We start from the raw sequence: 19,778 nt of genomic DNA, 5'->3' as shown, positions 1-19,778 counted from the left end.
GCTTCCCACATCTGCTGGCACCTGTAGAGTTGTCTGTGGGAGACTGGGGCCCTTTTACTCTGTTGCACAGGGGGGCAATTGGTGGGCCCGTCAGCTTGTGGGGGCATCTGAGCTGCTCAGAGCTGGGGAACTGAGTCTGCCCCCAATCCTTCCACTTACTGCCCAGGGCAGCGGGGAGAGGCTGCTTTGGGTTGGCAGCCACAGTGTGCATGGCACGTGGACCCTTCCAATTCTTGCTGCTCCACTCAAGACACCAGGAGAGGCCCTGGAGCGAGGCCCTGGAAGGGGGTGCAGCTGAGCTGTGGGCAGCACCAGCGCAACCTGCAGACTCGGGATCTGGCTGGGGAGCTGTGTGATCTGTCTTAGTTAGAGAGCTGGGCGTTCACTCCACGGTGGGAGGTTCTCCATGCACTTAGGATGCAGAGCAGTCGGCCATGAGGGACGGGGGCTTCCCCCGTTTATCAGGCCCTATGTGTGGGCCCCAGGGGCTCTGTGGTGTTGCTGAGTAACCCCCGGACTCCCAGATGTTCCCCCGCCTCGACGTGCTCATGTCTTATGAACCGGAAAAGGGCTGTGGGCCAGTCAGGCGCCCACGGTACAGGGCAGCCCAGGAGCAGCCAGGTCACCAGGGAGTCAGGCTGGAGTCATCCTCGTGGTTTCAGTGGGTCGCGTTCGGGTCGGGACCAGGATGCTCTGGACCGAGGTCTGTTTCAGGTGGAGCCTGTTCTCTGACGTCAGGCCCACACAGTCAGTCTCCTCGCCCCATGGGGTGTCTGGCTCTCGTGGAACTGACTGGCAACTTCAACGCTTTTCTGACCTCGGTCAGCCCGCAGTCCTGTCTGTCTACCGCAGAGATTAACCTTGATTAAGTGGCAGGGCCGGGGTAGCGCCAGGACCCCTTAGGGGGTGGGAAACTTTTTCTGGAATCTTCCACAGCCCCAGGCTGTCTCTCTGGCAGGTGCCAGGCATTCTTCCCCGTGAGCCCTGCCTGTCTTTGCCTCTCAGGCTTGCTGGGCTCTCCAGCTCTGAATCTAGGAGCAGTCAGTGCTCTGCTGAGCAGCTGGTTCAGGTCCTGGTAAGCCAGAGCCTCACCAAGCCTTTGTTCCTTTTCTGTAAAGGAGGGTATGAGATTAAGGCAGTAAGGGCTGAGCTGTAAGGTGCTACATAAACACAGAGGCCGTGTGTCCCACTGGGAGTGGGGCATTTGGAGGCTGGGCCCCCTCTTTGTAGGGCCTGGGCTTTCTCAGAGTCCCCCTGCCTGCATCTCATGTGGCTTATCTTTAGCCTAGCCATGTGGGTGCCCTGCAGCTGGCTTGTAGAGGGAACTTGGGAGCAGGCACCTGCCTGCTTCCCCAGGAGGGAGCACACTTCTCCCCTTCTGGAGGAGCCCCTGGAACCGGGAACCTGCCTGGCTGGCCACCACTCTGTGGGTCCCCTCCGCAGGGCCTGTGGCCAGCCTCCCTGAGGTCTGCACCAGATGGCTTTCCTTGGGCCTCAATGGCTCCCAGCGCCCTGCCCTGCTGCCCAGGAAGGGCTGGCCAAGACAGGAAGGGCGTCGCTGCAGCTCAGCAGATGCAGTCCCCCTCCTGATGTCAGGGCTGGGGTCCCGAGCCAGCCTGCGCCTGGCACACATGAGGGCTGCTGGCAGCAGGGGAAGGCTTGTGTGGAGCCCCTACTCAACCACCCTCGGTCTGTGCCTCTGCAAAGGGTCTCTTCCCACAGTCTGAGGGCCTCTGGCTGGTCAGGCCTCAGGGATGCACCTGTGGCTGGTGGGGAGGTGCGGTGCTTCTGTGTGACATGGAAGCCTGGGCCTTTGTTGCCACAGCCTGCCCAGTGGAGCAGGTGTGCACGGAGTGGTGAGCGGCCAAGAGCTGGTCCAGAGTGAGTTCCAAGGAGGACGCACTCCCGGTGGCCTGTCTCCCAGCTCTGGTGCCGTCTGGGGCATGGGCACAAACCCGTCTGCGTGAGGTCCATCCCCAGGCCTGGGGCTCTGAGGCGGCAGCTGCTTGGCAGCATGTCCGAGGGGACAGGAGGGGCGCTTGCCTCTCTCGCAGGCCTGCTGTAGAGACCGCAGTGGGGTGGAGAGCAGGGAGCCCGTGGGGGCCCTAGTGGGGACCGAGGCCCCCCAGGATCATGGCTCTGGTCTGGTCTGTGGCAGGGTGCTCTGCAGACAGTCCATGTGACCCATGCAGCCACTAAGCAGGCAGTGACATGGGACTCTGCTGAGGGCCGACTGTGGTTTGGAACCCGACTGGGTGAGCAGGCTGGAGATGCAGCATCGGGTCTGGTGGTGCTCTGCCACCTTCAGGTTGCCCTGATGTGGGCAGAGAGGCAGTGAAGGCCCTGAGGTTTACCCAGCACCTCCTCTCAGAAGGCCTGCTGGGGCACGGCAGGTCCCTGATGACGCCCCGCCTGAAAGGCATTTCCTCTGGGAAGCCTCACTCACACACTCACATGGCCTCACCTGAGCCTTTGGAGTTGCAGGGAGCCGATGTGAGGACTGTACCCACTGCTCACCCCCTGCTGCCCTGCTCGCCCCACCACCCAGGGCCCAGCCCCACAGTGTGCCAAGGGTTCCCAGGTCTGTGGTGATGGGGAGACCCCAGCCCCAGGTTCGGCCTGTGCCGGGTCTGAGGCTCTCTTCCTGGGGAAGAGGGGAGTCTCACACGCCTTCTACAGTTTAAGATGATCTTTATTGAGATTCCATGAAACCCGTCTTTTGGATATTTCATTCAAGGTGGGCTTGCCCCTCACCATTCCGGTTAAACTCGGGGGGTTCCCCTTTGGAGAAGAGATGGAAAAGAAGCCCACCTCTTCTTTCTTGTCGTTGATTTCCATAGCTACACCCCTGGCCTAAGCTGTGCGTCCTTTTGGCCCTGCGGAGGTGTCTCAGAAGCAGACGGCTCTGCCCACATACCCAGGTGTGCAGCTGAGCCCCTGCCCCTCCATATGTAGGGACTCCTTTCTGGACGAATGCTCCTTGGCCCTTAGCATGCCTATGGGGCTCATGCAAGATGGTGCTGTGTTCCCAGGCCACCCCTGAGGCCCCCTGGGCAGACCCCAAACAGCCCTTTAGTCTGTGGACTTGGTCAGAAGCCTTGGTCAGAAGCCTAGATGGCAGATGTGTCCTTCTGTTTCACAAGAGGGCATGAGGCTGTCACATATGTGCACACACACATACGTGCATGAATCTCTGTGTATCTCCGTCTGTATGGATTAATACATCCACATCCGCGTGCACTCACTGCATCTTGTTGCTTAGGTCCCAGGCAGCTCTGGCATTTTGCAGTCTGCTGGCAACTCTTTTGGTCTGTTTCATACACCACGTGGAGTGTTTCTGGCACTAGTCAGCGGATACTGATTTGATCCCCAAGGTCAGGCAGAGGGATTGGAATTAGACTGCAGGCAGGGTGAGCCAGCCAGCCTCAGGGTGCCTTCAAGTGGACCCAAGAAGGAAGGCATGTCCAGGCCTGGCATGGAGTGCAGGGTGTGGAGGGATGCTGCAGCTGCACGGAAGTGTGCGTCTACCCCAGCATCCCTGCTGGCTGCCTGGAGGAGGCACCATGCCTGCTGGGCCCCTGGGACAGGAGCCCTGAGGAAGGCCCAAGGCAAGGTGAGCTGCTGTCACTCTGCCCCACTTCAGAATTGTTGTGGGAGGGGAGCTCCCACATCTGTTCCAGAGAAGGGTTCCTGCATCTGAGCTCCCAGGACATCCTAACTGAATGCCCGCCTCCTCACGGCTGCTGTGGTGTCCCTGACCTCTGCTCTGCTTACCCTCCCCTCCCAGTGGCTGAGCATCCTTCTGGGCACAGCAAGGGTGAAGGCTGCCCACTGTCTCCACCTCCCCTCAGGCAGCTCTGGTAGGCCGGGGGCTGCCCCAGGGGTCTTCAGCTGGCCCAGCCTCTCCCGCCTCCCGACACAACTCGCCCGGCTGAGGACCACAGGGGACTGTGCCTGCTGTCAGCTGGCCTCCCTGGTGGCTTTCTCCCTGTAACCGGGCAACGTTTCCAAGTTCCCACATGCCCTGGGTCATTGGCCCCATCCTCGCAGCCCATGTCTGTGCCTCCAGCCTCCTGTCCACTCCTGCCCACAGATGCTTCCCCTCATTCCAGACCTTTCTTGGAACCTGCTAATACTCTTCCCAGAATATGCTTCCTTACAGGCTGCCCAGGTAGGGCCACTCTCTCCAAGGCCCTGCCCCTCAGCCCATCACCCGGGACACCTCCTCCTGCCCTCTTTCCTCCCTGTGGGTTTTGCATTCTCGGCCTTCAGAGCCTTTGGTCCTGTCTGCCTTCACTCTGCTCTGCAAGGTGACACTGTGCCTTCCTGCATGACCCACCTGAGGACCCGAGGACAGGAGTGGCACCCTGTTTCCTCCCTCCCACACCCCTCCTGGTGCCTGGCTCTGTGTTCTTCGGGGAGGAGTGCTGGCTGGGCCACTCGACCTCCCCCACTCTGCTCCTCACAGCCAGCCGGCCCCATGCGGCGGCAGATGACTGGGCCTGTGTCGGTCTGCAGTCCCAGGGGCAGGTGTGAACCCCAGTCACGTGCTGCCCACGGAGGCTCCCTCACCAGGGTTGGGCCTTCTTTGCTGTCAGTGTTGCCTTATCCTCAGAGCGCTGGGGAAACCCTAACTCCTCCCTCAGGCATGGACAGTCTTTCTTCCCAAGTAGCAGCTTTGTCTCGGTGTCTTTGAAATGGGTCAGCCATCACCCTGCTCCAGCCTCCAGGTGGGGATCCCGGGGTGGAAACATTCTGCCTTTCTTTCTGTTAGCTTTTCATCCTCGCGCACCTCACATGCTTTTAAAAATTATAGGCCATCTGTAATTAATAAGCCAGGGGAGCATGCGTTCTGTTCCTGTTGCCGTGGAAACGTGTCGGAGGCAAAACAAAGACTTGTTCACACCTTGGTGTGATGTGAATCTGTGGATTGCTGCCAACACAACATGGCAGCACAAAGCCTGTCAAGGCCACAGCGCTTCCTGCCATGGGTCCATGTGAGCCACCAACTCAGGCAGAGAAGGACTGTCATCTATGTGTGTGCACCTGCCACATGGATCTGTGCGGCTGCATGGAAAGCATGTTGGGTTAACCTCTGACAGCTGAAGGATAGTGTCTTAATCTCTGTGCCTAGTGAAAAGTCCTTAGGCACATAGGAACGATGCGAAGCCTGCAGGGCATATTCAGAAGTGAGAGGAGGCACCTGCGGGGACCTGAGCTCCGCACAAGGAGACCAGGCTCCCAGGGGGTCAGGGCTGCCCCTCCCGAAGCATGATCACGGCCCCCTGCCTGTGTGTCTTGGCCACTTGGTGTCGACCCCAGGCCACTTTAGCCTATTGAGTGGTAACCCTGGTCTGACACGTCTCTCCCCTGTCCTGATCTTGTGCTTCTGGAAAGAGAGAACCACAGTGAGATCGAAAGACGCTGGAGGAACAAGATGACGCAGTACATCACGGAGCTGTCCAACATGGTGCCCATGTGCAGTGCGCTGGCCAGAAAGCCAGACAAGCTCACCATCCTGCACATGGCCATGTCCCACATGAAATCCATGTGGGGCATGGGGAACAAGTCCATGGACAGCGCCTACAAGCCTTCTTTCCTGATGGAGCACATATGCTATCTGCCCTGTCTGTGCCCCTTCCGCCCTGGCGAGGTCCTTATTGGGAGGGGAGAGGACGACTGTGTCCCCAGATGGCATGGCCACGTGAGAAAACGGGGTTAAAGGCTGAGGAGGGGATGGAACAGGGACCCTTTATTTCCATTCTGCCGGGAAACTATTCTGGGGAGTGTCTGACCTTTGTGTCATTTGCGTTTGTATTTCCAGTGTGCCTTAGTAAGGCATCGCTCGGAAAAATAGAGCAAGCCTCTGACCATGCACGTAGCATGCCGGCATGGGAAGAGGGCAGGAAAAGCACCATTCCTGTGTGCCGGGCAGGGGTGGTGAGAGCCATCTAGTGACGGTTTGGCAGCAGCCCTGATGATCATGGCACCAGGCTCCCAGTAGCCTGCACCCGCAGGCCTCTGCTCTGAGCCTGGCTGGAGCCCCACCTTCCTGTGCATTATTTATCTTCCTCCTTATTCTAGCCTGAGGAGGGGATGCTATGTTCACCCCCAGTTTACAGATTAGGAAGTTGAGGCTTAGGAAGTTCAGCAGATTGCCCAGAGTCGGTCTGCAGCCCAGTGGCAGACCCAGGAGGTGATGCAGGCTGGTCAGACCCCAAAGCCATGTTAGTAACAGCTATCCTCATCTTTGAATAGTTGGAAAGAGCAAACACACAGGATAGTGTTTTACCAACTGGCTGTTATGTGAGCTGGAAGTCCTTGTTCTTCGGCAAGTTGGCAAACATGCTGAGCTTCCATTTGCTGACCCCTGAAATGAATGGGGGCATTCTGCCTTTGTGGCTTTTGCAGGATTTGAAGGCACTGGGCACATGGTGGGTGGCATAGGGATGGCAGAGTGGTAGGTTGTTAGAGAATGCAGAGCGAAGTGCCCAGGGGCCTGCAGTACCCTAAGTGGGGAGTAGGTATTGAGGCACAGAGGGGCCACAGGAGACCCCAAGCAGCCTGCTGTGTGGCAGACGTTTTAGCAAGGTCCTAGTCCATCCCTCCCTTAATCATCCCAGTGGCCCCGTGGGACCTCAGCTCACAGGTGTGGCTCTGGACGGACCATCTCGGGGAGGCTGTGCCACATGGGGGTGGTTTCAGGGCACCCCACCTCATATTCCACCTGTGAAAAGAAACGAGCAGTGGTCCCACCTCATAGTGTTGTGGGGCCCCATAAGGGGACAGCGGGAGCAGAATGGTTACTGGGCTTAGAGCATGATGAAGCATGAGTGGCTAGAGGGGGGCCATGCAGACATGTGTCCCCACCTCCTAACCGCTGGGGTAAGGAAAAAGCTCTTTATTTGCATTACTCTAATCCTTGCACAAATCCTGCTGGGTCGGTGTTTGAAATTCATCTCTTTCTCTATATAAGGAAGGATTAAGAGAGCAAGTCAGGAGAGAGGATGGTGTGGGAGTTACCAGAAGAGCAGGACGAGCCTCCTGTAGTTTTCCTCTTGGTTCCCTGCTGTGTAGCTGGTAGTAACCACAGCTGCATTGTTTGAGCATACGCTGTGTTCCAAGCCCTTCCTGAGTCCTTCCCACACAAGGTCTCATTTAACTCTAGAGAATCTCACTGAAAAAGAAAACGAAACAGAACCGTGTGAGAAAGATGGGGCTGAGGATAGTAAGTAATATGCCTGAAGTTGCACAGTGGAGTGGAAAAGCCATGAATGGTGGTCTGGTGGGAAATCCATGCCCTTAAGCCTTGCTGTTGACTAGTTGGAGAGTGGAGTAGGGCTGGTCCTGGTGTCATGGCACAGGACCTTAGTAATGAGTACTCCTGGAAGACAAAGCTGGGGAGAAGGGTGGTAGAAGGAGGGTTCCATGATGGTGAGCCTCCATCCCCTAAGACCTCCATAGTCCTTGCAAACTTGATGGAACTGGGAAAGCACAGAAGAAGTCACTCAGCATCCACTTTCTCTCTTCCAGTGACAGAATTCTCTGCTTTCCTAGACATACTGTTCCATTTTTTACCATCCTTTCTGTTGGGAAGATCTTCCCAATACTGAAAATAGAAGTGCTGACCCACTTCTCTGAACTAAGTAAGCATTTGAAGACACAGACCAGCTCAAGGGCAAAGCAAGAGAAATGGACAAAATAAACTTTTCCTTAAAAAATGCTTGTGCTGTCCACTTCCTCTCTAGTTTCCCAGGCAGTGTATTAGAATTAGAATTCTGGCCCAGCTGGGGGCTCAGAGTCACTTCCCAAGCTCCCAGGCTTCACTCACCAGCACATCTGCATTTTCTAATCTCTAGGTCCTTGGAGCCACACTGAGGACAGGGACTTAGGGCAGGGCCAGAGGCACTGGAGTCCCCACTGGCCTCCACACAGCTGGCCCTTAGTCTGTGTTGCAGTGAGGCTTCCACATATGATTCCATTTGGACAGAGGATTCCTAGCAGAAGGCTTCACCAACCACTGGCCTGGAAGGACCCTTGGTTCTCTGGGGCTTGGTCAGCCTGTTGAGGTGGTTGGAACCACATGTGCAGAGTCACTATAGGAGATGTACTGCCTCAAGCTGCAGAAGCAGAGCCCGGCCACTCTCAGGAGAGGGCTTCTCATCTCAGTGAGAGAGGGCCAGGGCAGGAAGCTGCAGGCATTAGTCTTAACAAAGCTGGCTCCCCCCCTTGCATCAGCCCTGGGGGGACAGCGAGGCATCCTGGGCCTGCTTGTCCACCTGGAGCAGCTGTCTTCCCACCCTCACCGGCAGCCACGAGCCAGGCCCATGTCCCCAGGCGGGTGCAGCTGACCCCTCTTCTCACTTGTGGATGGTGCTCTGCGCCTTGCCCACCTGGGATCAGAGCCTGTCAGAGTTCTGGGAGGTTGGCAGACATGCATTTGTAAGGTGGCACTCCCGTGATGGCCCTGTGCTGGCAATTCCCTCTCTTCCTAAGAGGGGCCTGGTTATGATAGGGTCAACAGTGTTTAGCACTAGTACAAGCTTTGCACATTTTTTCTTTTTTTTTTTGAGAGGGCATCTCTCATATTTATTGATCAAATGGTTGTTAACAACAATAAAATTCTGTATAGGGGAGTCAATGCTCAATGCAAAATCATTAATCCACCCCCAGCCTAATTCTCGTCAGTCTCCGACCTTCTGAAGCATAATGAACAAGTTCTTACATGGTGAACAAATTCTTACATAGTGAATAAGTTCTTACATGGTGAACAGTACAAGGGCAGTCATCACAGAAACTTTTGGTTTTGATCACTCATTATGAACTATAAACAATCAGGTCAAATATGAATATTTGTTTGATTTTTATACTTGATTTATATGTGAATCCCACATTTCTCCCTTTATTATTATAATTATTTTTTTAAATAAAATGCTGAAGTGGTAGGTAGATGCAAGATAAAGGTAGAAAACATAGTCTAGTGTTGTAAGAGAGCAAATGTAGATGATCAGGTGTGTGCCTGTAGACTATGACTATGTGTTAATCCAAGCTAGACAAGGGCAATAATACATCCACAGATGCAGAAGATTTCTCTCAAAACAGGGGGGTGAGGTTCTAAGCCTCACCTCTGTTATCCCCAATTTCTCACCTGATGGCCCCCCTGCGACTGTGCCTGTCTTAGATTATTCCTCCCTTGAGGAATCTTACCCATCTCTGGCTAACCAGTCATCTCCCGGGGCCATACAGGGAAATGTAAAGTTGGTAAGTGAGAGAGAAGCCATATTGTTTGAAAAATCTTAGCTTTTTACTTCTTTTCAGATTTATGCCCTGTGGTTTCTAAGCCCAGCATTTGTCTTGAGATATCTTTACCACTTGGAGGAGTTATGATACTCGGTGAATTCGATATGAGGCACAAATTCTATTTAAGGGTTGTAATTAGGAAGGAAGAAGAAAAGCTATAGAGGTAGCAGATGGAAGAAAACATGGGAAGATTGATTATTTCTTTGACATATCTTCTTGTAGAGTAACTTAAGCATGTAGGTTTTAAACTCCTAATTAAATTGCACACACACATCAACATAATAGGAATACAGTTACATAACCAAAGAGATCTATAATTACCAGCTATCTCCAGTGAAGCCAAGAAAACCAGTTAGGCACCCTAGGCATTTGTGAAAATTTGTCTATGATATGATGGATATTGTCAAACTGTACTTGAACAATCTGAGAGAAATGAGACAAATTAAAATAACCCATTCCTGGGAACTGTTCACATCCCATATGTTCTTTTAACAGTAGATAGTCTGTAGTTGTAAGATTTTGGAGCACTACAACTTGCACTTATCCTAATTCTTGGTTGAGTTCCAACAGTATAGATCCAGTCAAATTTGTTCTTTTACTGTATGCACAGGCCAGCTTAGATATCTCCTTCATTCCAATGGTAAGTCTAGGAACCGGTGGAAAAAAATGCAGCTACACCTGCAGCATCGCCTGGATCTTTGTTGAGGTTTTTTGATGATCATCTTTTGGTATGTCTCTTCCAGAGAGTGCTGAAGTTGGAAGTTCTTCTTCATATCATATCTTAGTTCATTTTCTGGGTAGCCAAATTAGGCTTTGATTCTCTGTATAAACACAAACAGACCCTTTGCCCACACTTTAACATGCCCTTTATACCATTGTGTAAAGAAAGGAATATTATCAGAAAAGTGTACATCCATAGCTGATCCTCTGACACCCTTTAAGTGATCAAAATTAAGGATATTTAAAGCATGCATTAATCATTGATTTACAGTTAGTTTTATCATATCAGGGAGTAATCCCCCTTCTCTTTATTTCTTTTTTTTTGTTATCTTTAATCTACACTTACATGAAGAATATTATGTTTACTAGGCTCTCCCCTATACCAGGTCTCCCCTACAAACCCCTTTACAGTCACTGTCCATCAGCATAGCAAAATCTTATAGAATCGCTAATTGTTTTCTCTGTCTTGTATAGCCCTCCCCTTTCTCCCACTCGCCCATGCATGCTAATCTTAATACCCCTCTTCTTCTTTCCCCCCTATCCCTCCCTAACCACCCATCCTCCCCAGTCCCTTTCCCTTTGATACCTGTTAGTCCATTCTTGGGTTCTATGATTCCACTGCTGTTTTGTTCCTTCAGTTTTTCCTTTGTTCATATACTCCACAGATGAGTGAAATCATTTGGTATTTCTCTTTCTCCACTTGGCTTATTTCACAGAGCATAATACCCTCCAGGTCCATCCATGTTGCTTCAAATGGTAGGATTTGCCCTCTTCTTATGGCTGAGTAGTATTCCATTGTGTATATGTACCACATCTGCTTTATCCATTCATCTACCGATGAACATTTAGGTTGCTTCCAATTCTTGGCTATTGTAAATCATGCTGCAATAAACATAGGGGTGCATCTGTCTTTCTCAAACTTGATTGCTGCGTTCATAGGGTAAATTCCTAGGAGTGGAATTCCGGATCAAATGGTAAGTCTGTTTTGAGCATTTTGATGAACCTCCATACTGCTTTCCACAATGGCTGAACTAATTTACATTCCCACCAGCAGTGTAGGAGGGTTCTTCTTTCTCCACAGCCTCGCCAACATTTGTTGTTTGTCTTTTGGATGGCAGCTATCCTTACTGGTGTGAGGTGATACCTCATTGTAGTTTTAATTTGCATTTCTCTGATAATTAGTGATGTGGAGCATCTTTTCATGTGTCTGTTGGCCATCTCTATTTCTTTTCTGGAGAACTGTTAAGTTCCTCTGCCCATTTTTTAATTGGGTTATTTGTTTTTTGTTGAGGCATGTGAGCTCTTTATATATTCTGGACGTCAAGCCTTTATCGGATCTGTCATTTTCAAATATATTCTCCCATACTGTAGGGTTCCTTTTTGTTCTATTGATGGTGTCTTTTGCTGTACAGAAGCTTTTCAGCTTAATGTAGTCCCTCTTGCTCATTTTTGCTGTTGTTTTCCTTGCCCTGGGAGATATGTTCTAGAAGAGGTCACTCATGTTTATGTCTAAGAGGTTTTTGCCTATGTTTTTTTCCAAGAGTTTAATGATTTCATGACTTACATTCAGGTCTTTGATCCATTTTGAGTTTACCTTTGTATATGGGTTTAGACAATGGTCCAGTTTCATTCTCCTACATGTAGCTGTCCAGTTTTGCCAGCACCATCTGTTGAAGAGACTGTCATTTCGCCATTGTATGTCCATGGCTCCTTTATCAAATATTAATTGACCATATATGTTTGGGTTAATGTCTGGAGTCTCTAGTCTGTTCCACTGGTCTGTGACTCTGTTCTTGTGCCAGTACCAAATTGTTTTGATTACTATGGCTTTATAGTAGAGCTTGAAGCTGGGGAGTGAGATCCCCCCTACTTTATTCTTCTTTCTCAGGATTGCTTTGGTTATTCGGGGTCTTTGGTGTTTCCATATGAATTTTTGAATTATTTGTTCCAGGTCATTTAAGAATGTTGCTGATAATTTGATAGGGATTGCATCAAATCTGTATATTGCTTTGGGCAGGATGGCTATTTTGACAATATTGATTTTTCCTATTCACGAGCATGGAATGAGTTTCCATTTGTTAGTGTCCCCTTTAATTTCTCTTAAGAGTGACTTGTAGTTTTCAGAGTATAGGACATTCACTTCTTTGTGATTTATTCCTAGGTATTTTATTCTTTTTGATGCAATTGTGAATGGAATTCTTTTCCTGATTTCTCTTTCTATTGATTCATTGTTAGTGTACAGGAAAGCTACAGATTTCTGTCTGTTAATTTTGTATCCTGCTACTTTGCTGTATTCTGATATCAGTTCTAGTTGTTTTGGGGTGGAGTCTTTAGGGTATTTTATGTACAATATCATGTCATCTGCAAATAGTGACAGTTTAACTTCTTCTTTACCAATCTGGATTCCTTGTATTTCTTTGTTTTGTCTGATTGCTGTGGCTAGGACCTCCAGTACTATGTTATATAGCAGTGGGGAGAGTGAGCATCCCTGTCTAGTTCCCGATCTCAGAGGAAATGCTTTCAGCTTCTCACTGTTCAGTATAATGTTGGCTGTGGGTTTATGATATATGGCCTTTATTATGTTGAGGTACTTGCCCTCTATTCCCATTTTGCTGAGAGTTTTTATCATGAATGGATGTTGAATTTTGTCAAATGCTTTTTCAGCATCTATGGAGATGATCATGTGGTTTTTGTCTTTCTTTTTGTTGATGTGGTGGATGATGTTGATGGATTTTCGAATGTTGTACCATCCTTGCATCCCTGGGATGAATCCCACTTGGTCATGGTGTATGATCCTTTTGATATACTGTTGAATTCTGTTTGCTAATATTTTATTGAGTATTTTTGCATCTATATTCATCAGGGATATTGGTCTGTAATTTTCTTTTTTGGTGGGGTCTTTGCCTGGTTTTGGTATTAGGGTGATGTTGGCTTCATAGAATGAGTTTGAGAGTATTCCCTCCTCTTCTATTTTTTGGAAAACTTTAAGGAGAATGGGTATTATGTCTTCTCTGTGTGTCTGATAAAATTCTGAGGTAAATCCCTCTGGCCTGGGAGTTTTGTTCTTGGGTAGTTTTTTGATTACCATTTCAAATTCTTTGCTCGTAATTGGTTTGTTTAACTTTCGTGTTTCTTCCTTGGTCAGTCTTGGAAGGTTGTATTTTTCTAGGAAGTTGTCCATTTCTTCTAGGTTTTCCAGCTTGTTGGCATATAGGTTATCATAGTAGTCTTTAATAATTCTTTGTATTTCTGTGGAGTCTGTTGTGATTTTTTCATTCTCATTTCTGATTCTGTTGATTTGTGTTGATTCTTTTTCTCTTAATAAGTTTGGCTAGAGTCTTATCTATTTTGTTTATTTTCTCAAAGAATCAGCTCTTGGTTTCATGGATTTTTGCTATTGTTTTATTCTTCTCAATTTTGTTTATTTCTTCTCTGATCTTTATTATGTCCCTCCTTCTGCTGACTTTAGGCCTCATTTGTTCCTCTTTTTCCAATTTCGATAATTGTGATGTTAGAGTATTTATTTGGGTTTGTTCTTCCTTCTTCAAGTGTGCCTGGATCGCTATATACTTTTCTCTTAGGACTGCTTTCGCTGCGTCCCACAGAAGTTGGGGCTTTGTGTTGTTGTTGTCATTTGTTTCTATATATTCCTTGATCTCTCTTTTAATTTGTTCGTTGGTCCATTGATTATTTAGGAGCATGTTGTCAAGCCTCCTTGTGTTTGTGAGCCTTTTTTTTTTCTTTGTAGAATTTATTTCTACTTTTATACGTTTGTAGTCTGAAAAATTAGTTGGTAGAATTTCAATATTTTGGATTTTTCTGAGGCTCTTTTTGTGGGTAGTATGTGGTCTATTCTGGAGAGTGTTCCATGTGCACTTGAGAAGAATGTATATCCTGTTGCTTTTGGATGTAGAGTTCTGTAACTGTCTATTAGGTCCTTCTGCTCTACTGTGTTGTTCAGTGCTTCCGTGTCCTTACTTACTTTCTGCCCAGTGGATCTATCTTTTGGGGTGAGTTGTGTGTTGAAGTCTCCTACAATGAATGCATTGCAGTCTATTTCCCCCTTTAGTTCTGTTAGTGTTTGTTTCACATATGCTGGTGCTCCTGTGTTGGGTGCACATATATTTAGAATGGTTATATACCCTTGTTGGACTGAGCCCTTTATCATTATGTAGTGTCCTTCTTTATCTCTTGTTACTTTCTTTGTTTTGAAGTCTATTTTGTCTGATATTAGTACTGCAACCCCTGCTTTCTTCTTGCTGTTGTTTGTCTGAAATATGTTTTTTCATCCCTTCACTTTTAGTCTGTACATGTCTTTTGGTTTGAGGTGAGTTTCTTCTAAGCAGCATATAGATGGGTCTTGCTTTTTTATCCATTCTATTGCTCTGTCTCTTTTGATTGGTGCCTTAAGTCCATTTACATTTAGGGTGACTATTGAAAGATATGTACTTATTGCCATTGCAGTCTTTAAATTCGTGGTTACCAAAGGTTCAAGTTTAGCCTCTTTAGTATCTTACTGCCTAACTTAGCTCGCTTATTGAGCTGTTATGTACACTGTCTGGAGATTCTTTTCTTCTCTCCCTTTTTATTCCTCCTCCTCCATTCTTCATATGTTGGGTGTTTTGTTCTGTGCTCTCTCTAGGAGTGCTCCCATCTAGAGCAGTCCCTGTAAGATTCCCTGTAGAGGTGGTTTGTGGGAAGCAAATTCCCTCAACTTTTGCTTTTCTGGGAATTGTTTAATCCCGCCATCATATTTAAATGATAGTCGTGCTGGATACAGTATCCTTGGTTCAAGGCCTTTCTGTTCCATTGCATTAAATATATCATGCCATTCTCTTCTGGCCTGTAGGGTTTCTGTGGAGAAGTCTGATGTAAGCCTGATGGGTTTTCCTTTATAGGTGACCTTTTTCTCTCTAGCTGCCTTTAAAACTCTTTCCTTGTCCTTGATCTTTGCCATTTTAATTATTATGTGTCTTGGTATTGTCTTCCTTGGGTCTTTTCTGTTGGGGGTTCTGTTTATTTCTGTGGTCTGTTCGATTATTTCCTCCCCCAGTTTGGGGAAGTTTTCAGCAATTATTTCATCCAAGATACTTTCCATCCCTTTTCCTCTTTCTTCATCTTCTGGTACCCCTATAATACTGAGATTGTTCCTTTTGGATTGGTCACAAAGTTCTCTTAATATTGTTTCATTCCTGGAGATCCTTTTATCTCTCTCTATGCCATCCTCTATACGTTCCTGTTGTCTGGTTTCAATTCCATCAATGGCCTCTTACATCTTATCCATTCTTCTTATAAATCCTTCCAGAGTTTGTTTCATTTCTGTGATCTCCTTTCTGACATCTGTGATCTCCCTCCGGACTTCATCCCATTTCTCTTGCATATTTCTCTGCATCTCTGTCAGCACGTTTATGATTTTTATTTTGAATTCTTTGTCAGGAAGATTGGTTAGGTCTGTCTCCTTCTCTGGTGTCTCTGTGATCTTGGTTTGCCTGTAATTTTGTCTTTTCATGGTGATAGGAATAGTTTGCAGAGCTGGGACTAGTGACAGCTTGAAGAACTTCCCTTCTTGTTGGTTTGTGGCCTTCCTCTCCTGGGAGAATAGCGACCTCTAGTGGCTTGTGCTGGGTAGCTGCACACAGACAGAGTTTCTGCTTACTGCCCAGCTGCTATTGGAGTTTATCTCTGCTCTTGCTGTGGCGTGGCCTGTCTCCAGCTGCTGCTCCAAAGTGGTGGAGTTGCATTGGAGGGGGAGTGATCAGGAGGTTATTTATCTCTGTAAGGTGCCTCCATGCTCCCTGAAGCCCAGGGGATTAGAGTGCCCAGAGATCCCAGGATTCCCTACCTCTGGACTAAGTGTCCCACCCTGCCCGTTTAAAACTTCCAAAAAACACCCGCCAAAACAAAACAATGACCACAAAAAAAAAAAAAAAGGCCGCTCGTTTTTCTTTATTCTCCAGTGCCAGCCCCGGGCACCCGCTCACCGGACTTGCTGCCCTGTTTCCCTAGTATTTGGCTCCCTGTCCCTTAAAGCTTCCAAAAAGCACTCACCACAACAAAACAACAACAACAACAACAACAACAACAAAAAAAGATGGCTCGCTTTTCTTTTGTCCTCCGGCACCGGCCTCTGGTACCCGCTCACTGTTCTTGCTGCCCTGTTTCCCTAGTATCCAGTGCCCTGCGCATGCACTGTGTCTGCGCTCTGGTGCGGATGGCTGGGGCTGGGTGTTCAGCAGTCCTGGGTTCCTTCTCCCTCCCGCTCAGACCTCTCTCCTACCGCCAGGAGCTGGGGGGAGGGGCGCTTGGGACCCACCGGACCGGTGCTTGTATCTTACCCCCTTTGTGAGACGCTGGGTTCTCGCAGATGTGGATGTGGTCTGGATGTTGTCCTGTGTCCTCTGGTCTCTATTTTAGGAAGAGTTGTCTTTGTTATATTTTCATAGATATATGTGGTTTTGGGAGGAGATTTCCGCTGCTCTACTCATGCTGCCATCCTGGCTCTGCCCACCGCTTTGCCCATTTTTAAATGCTCATTTTCGAATAAAAAAATCAGTTTCCAAAGCTACATTTGTATCATGGTACCTGGAACGTCAAAGCTGATAAGAAAATTTATTTGGTTTAGGTTTATTGGTGCTTCATCCTAATCACAATATTCTCTCCCCAGAAGCTGGAGCATCTCATCCTTGAAGCAGCTAATGCATTTTTGTTCATAGTGGCAGCTGAGACTGGATGGGTGATTTATGTGTCTGACTCAGTCACCCCCATTCTGAACCAGCCCCAGTCAGAGTGGTTTGGGAGCACCCTCTATGAACAGGTGCATCCTGATGATGTGGAGAAGCTGAGAGAGCAGCTGTGCACCTCTGAAAACTCCATTACAGGTCAGCGTGGCTCTCTCAAGGAGACTGTTTGACTCCAAAGAAACAGTTCTTTCAGTAAACAGATCAGCTAGAGGTCAGAAAAGGTGCCTAAAGGTGAAGGGGTGTAGTTGACATGGCTTGTGTGATGGTTTCATTTACCTCAAAGCATTTTAGAAGTTTATTTTTAACACATCACTGTTTTCTATATTTTACCTGCAATTAGGGGATATTGACCCAGGGAGGCACTGTTGATCCATCAGCCAGGACCACATGCCACATAATGAAGTTTACACCTCCAGTGTGTGATGTGTGTTCCTGGCAAACTAAGGCATTTGTCATGTAGGCCTGACTTGCCTACAGTGAAGTTTCTTCCTGAAACATTTGAATGAAGTCTCTTCTGCTACAATGTGACATACATGTTACTATAAACCCCTGCAGTGTACAGAACTGTGAGAGAGAGAAAGACCACAGGGCTTTGGGGGAGTGTGACCCACAGTAATCTGCCAGCAAAAGACAAAAAGGAAAATAGAAACCCAGTAAAAATGGGAGCACAACTTTACACAGTAAATGGTCAAGAAATTCACAAATATTAGCATAAACATGGCACTTGACCTTGAAACTAACCTGAAGTTTGCTTCTTGGGGGGAGGGGACGGGCATAAGCATTGCCACTGGTGTGTTGTTGTGAGATGGTGCAAGGGTGGCCATGTGAAATCTGACAAGTCAAGAGAGTCATACCAGCAGACAGCAGACATGACAGGGGTGGCTCCTGACACACAGGGTAAACTGAGGCTGCTGGCAGATGCATGAAGCGTGTGTGTCCTACATGGCTCTATCCAGCCACGTGCAGTTTTCTGTGCTCATCTGGTATTTCTTACAGGTGAAATCATGTGTAAGCAAAGACAGAATTCACGTCAGGCTCCAGTTGTTCCCCAGTAGATCGGTCACACTGGAACGAGTGTGCATTTTCCCAAGAAGCATGTGGGAGGGCTGCCTGCACCATAATACTTGCATCCCACCATGTGATCTTATTTGTGCCTCTGTGCTGAGAGCCGCTACATCCTTGTTGACACCCACACATGCCTCACGTGGAGCTTTGCATGTAGTGGGCATTCAGAAGCTTGGCGAGTAAGGGTGTCTGCACTGTGCTCACTGCTTAGAGTCCTGGGGCTGCCGCAGCAAACACCACAGGCCCTGTGGCTTAAACAGAAGAAATTTATGTTGTCATGCTTCTGGAGGCTGGAGGTTCAAGACTAGGGCTCCAGCAGGTGTGTTTCTCCTGGGGCCTCTCTCCATGGCTCACAGTGGCCGTCTTCCCTCTGTGGCCACACGTGGGCCTTGTGCTGTGCACACACATCCCTAATGCCTCTCCTCCCGTGATGTCACCAGTCTTGCTGGGTTAGGGCCTGGCCCTTATGACCTAATTTAACCTTACTTACTTCCATAAAGGCAGCATCTCCAAATGGTCACATTGTGAGGTCCTGGGGGCTAGAGCCTCAACCTATGAATCTGAGCAGGACACAGTCCAGCCCATGACACTTGCAATTAGACAGAACCAAATGCAGTCAGGGTGACAGAAGTACAGCTGTTTGCAAACAATGAGAGTTGTTTGTTCAGTGTTCATCATTGATGAAAGGGAAGAGGGGCTAGGGAATTAAGGTGTGGGGACCATCGGTGTTCTGCTCAGCACTTTGTGTCTGTGACAGTGGTGCATAACCTGGCAGCGAGCTGCACATGCATGTAAGAGAACCGTTCTAAAACAGACTCAGAGGAAGATGTGCTCTGCTGTGCCACACCTGGGCTGCATGGGAGGGCTCCACAGATGGGCCCCAAGGAATGCACCTCATAAAGCTAACTCTATGGGGAGTGCAAAAGGGAAAATGATCCCCCAGGACATGTGGTCTGACAGCCGAAATCACCTGCCCCAGGAAGAGCTGTTTTTCCCCAGCTTCTATATTTGACCACAGGATGTGGCTTCTTGAAACTCAGTCAGGCGGCCCACCTGGGGCAGATGGCAGGAGAAGGGAGGGTCAAAGGCAGGCCCAGCTCTGTCCAAGGGTTCAGCCAGCCAGCTCACCAGACTTGGGTGGGCACTCTGTCCATCGGAAGTCTTAATGTGCCTGGTGGAGTTTACAGGGGCAGTGTGAGCCACCTCTGGGCAGAAGGGTCCTTGGAGTGGACACAGATGGTGGCCCTGGCATCCAGAGCTGGTGTAGTGGAGAGAGGGGGCCCTCCAGATCCAGAGAGGCCCTGGAAATGGTGAGCAGCCAGATCTCCAGTCGAGCTTCTCTGATGAGGCACAGGGAGGTCTGGGGAGGCAGGCCCTTTTCCTAGCGAGAGAGAGGTGTGACGTGAGTCTCCCAGGATGTGGCCTAAAGGCTGCTGACCCCTGGGGGATCTCGGAGGGGCTCCCTTCACCAGGGCTGCAGGAAGGATGAGCCTCAGGGGGCTCCCAATAAGAGCAGGGGCCGGGCCCTGCAGCCATCCCAGCATGGACATGCCACAGGCCTGTGATAAGAAGCCTCAGGGGAGACTTGAAGCCTTTGGTCATTGGACTGAGGTCTCTCAAGACCTCCACCCCAGGCATGGTTCATTTCAGGCCCTGGAAGAGGTGGCCTGGGTCCCCGGTGGGGTCAGAGTCAGGGGTGTGGGGGCAGGGAGCCAGGCAGGGTCTGCTGGAATGGGGATCTGCGTGTCTGAGAATAAAAGCTCATCATCTGCATGGAGAGGTGGGCGGGCCCTCACCTGGTGCTGCTGGCAGAGGAGTGCTGCCAGGAGGACCGGACTTGCCCTTTTGTAGGAGTGGCTGGCATGTTGAGAACCGGGGTTTTAGTGGGTACTACAGGCTGGTTAAGGGAAGGGGTACCTTCCTTTTAGAAATTGACACACTTATAGGAAAGGG

The 19,778-nt window shown here is 49.1% G+C and overlaps 1 protein-coding gene across 1 annotated transcript in view; it reads left to right on the top strand.

The window, feature by feature from the left end:
• LOC140843396 (aryl hydrocarbon receptor nuclear translocator 2-like) overlaps positions 1–16,930 on the top strand; it is a 52,204-nt gene extending 35,274 nt beyond the window's left edge. Inside the window, exons 4-5 of the mRNA XM_073212772.1 lie at positions 5,398–5,603; positions 16,677–16,930. Of these exons, the coding sequence (XP_073068873.1) occupies positions 5,398–5,603; positions 16,677–16,930 (460 nt within the window). The remainder of the gene's footprint in view (positions 1–5,397; positions 5,604–16,676) is intronic.
• Positions 16,931–19,778: the final 2,848 nt, after the last annotated feature.

Source organism: Manis javanica, chromosome 1 (genome assembly GCF_040802235.1).
Source record: "Manis javanica isolate MJ-LG chromosome 1, MJ_LKY, whole genome shotgun sequence".
NCBI lineage: Eukaryota > Metazoa > Chordata > Mammalia > Pholidota > Manidae > Manis > Manis javanica.
Note: the sequence above shows the minus strand (reverse complement) of the source record. Positions and strands in the feature narration are given on the sequence as shown.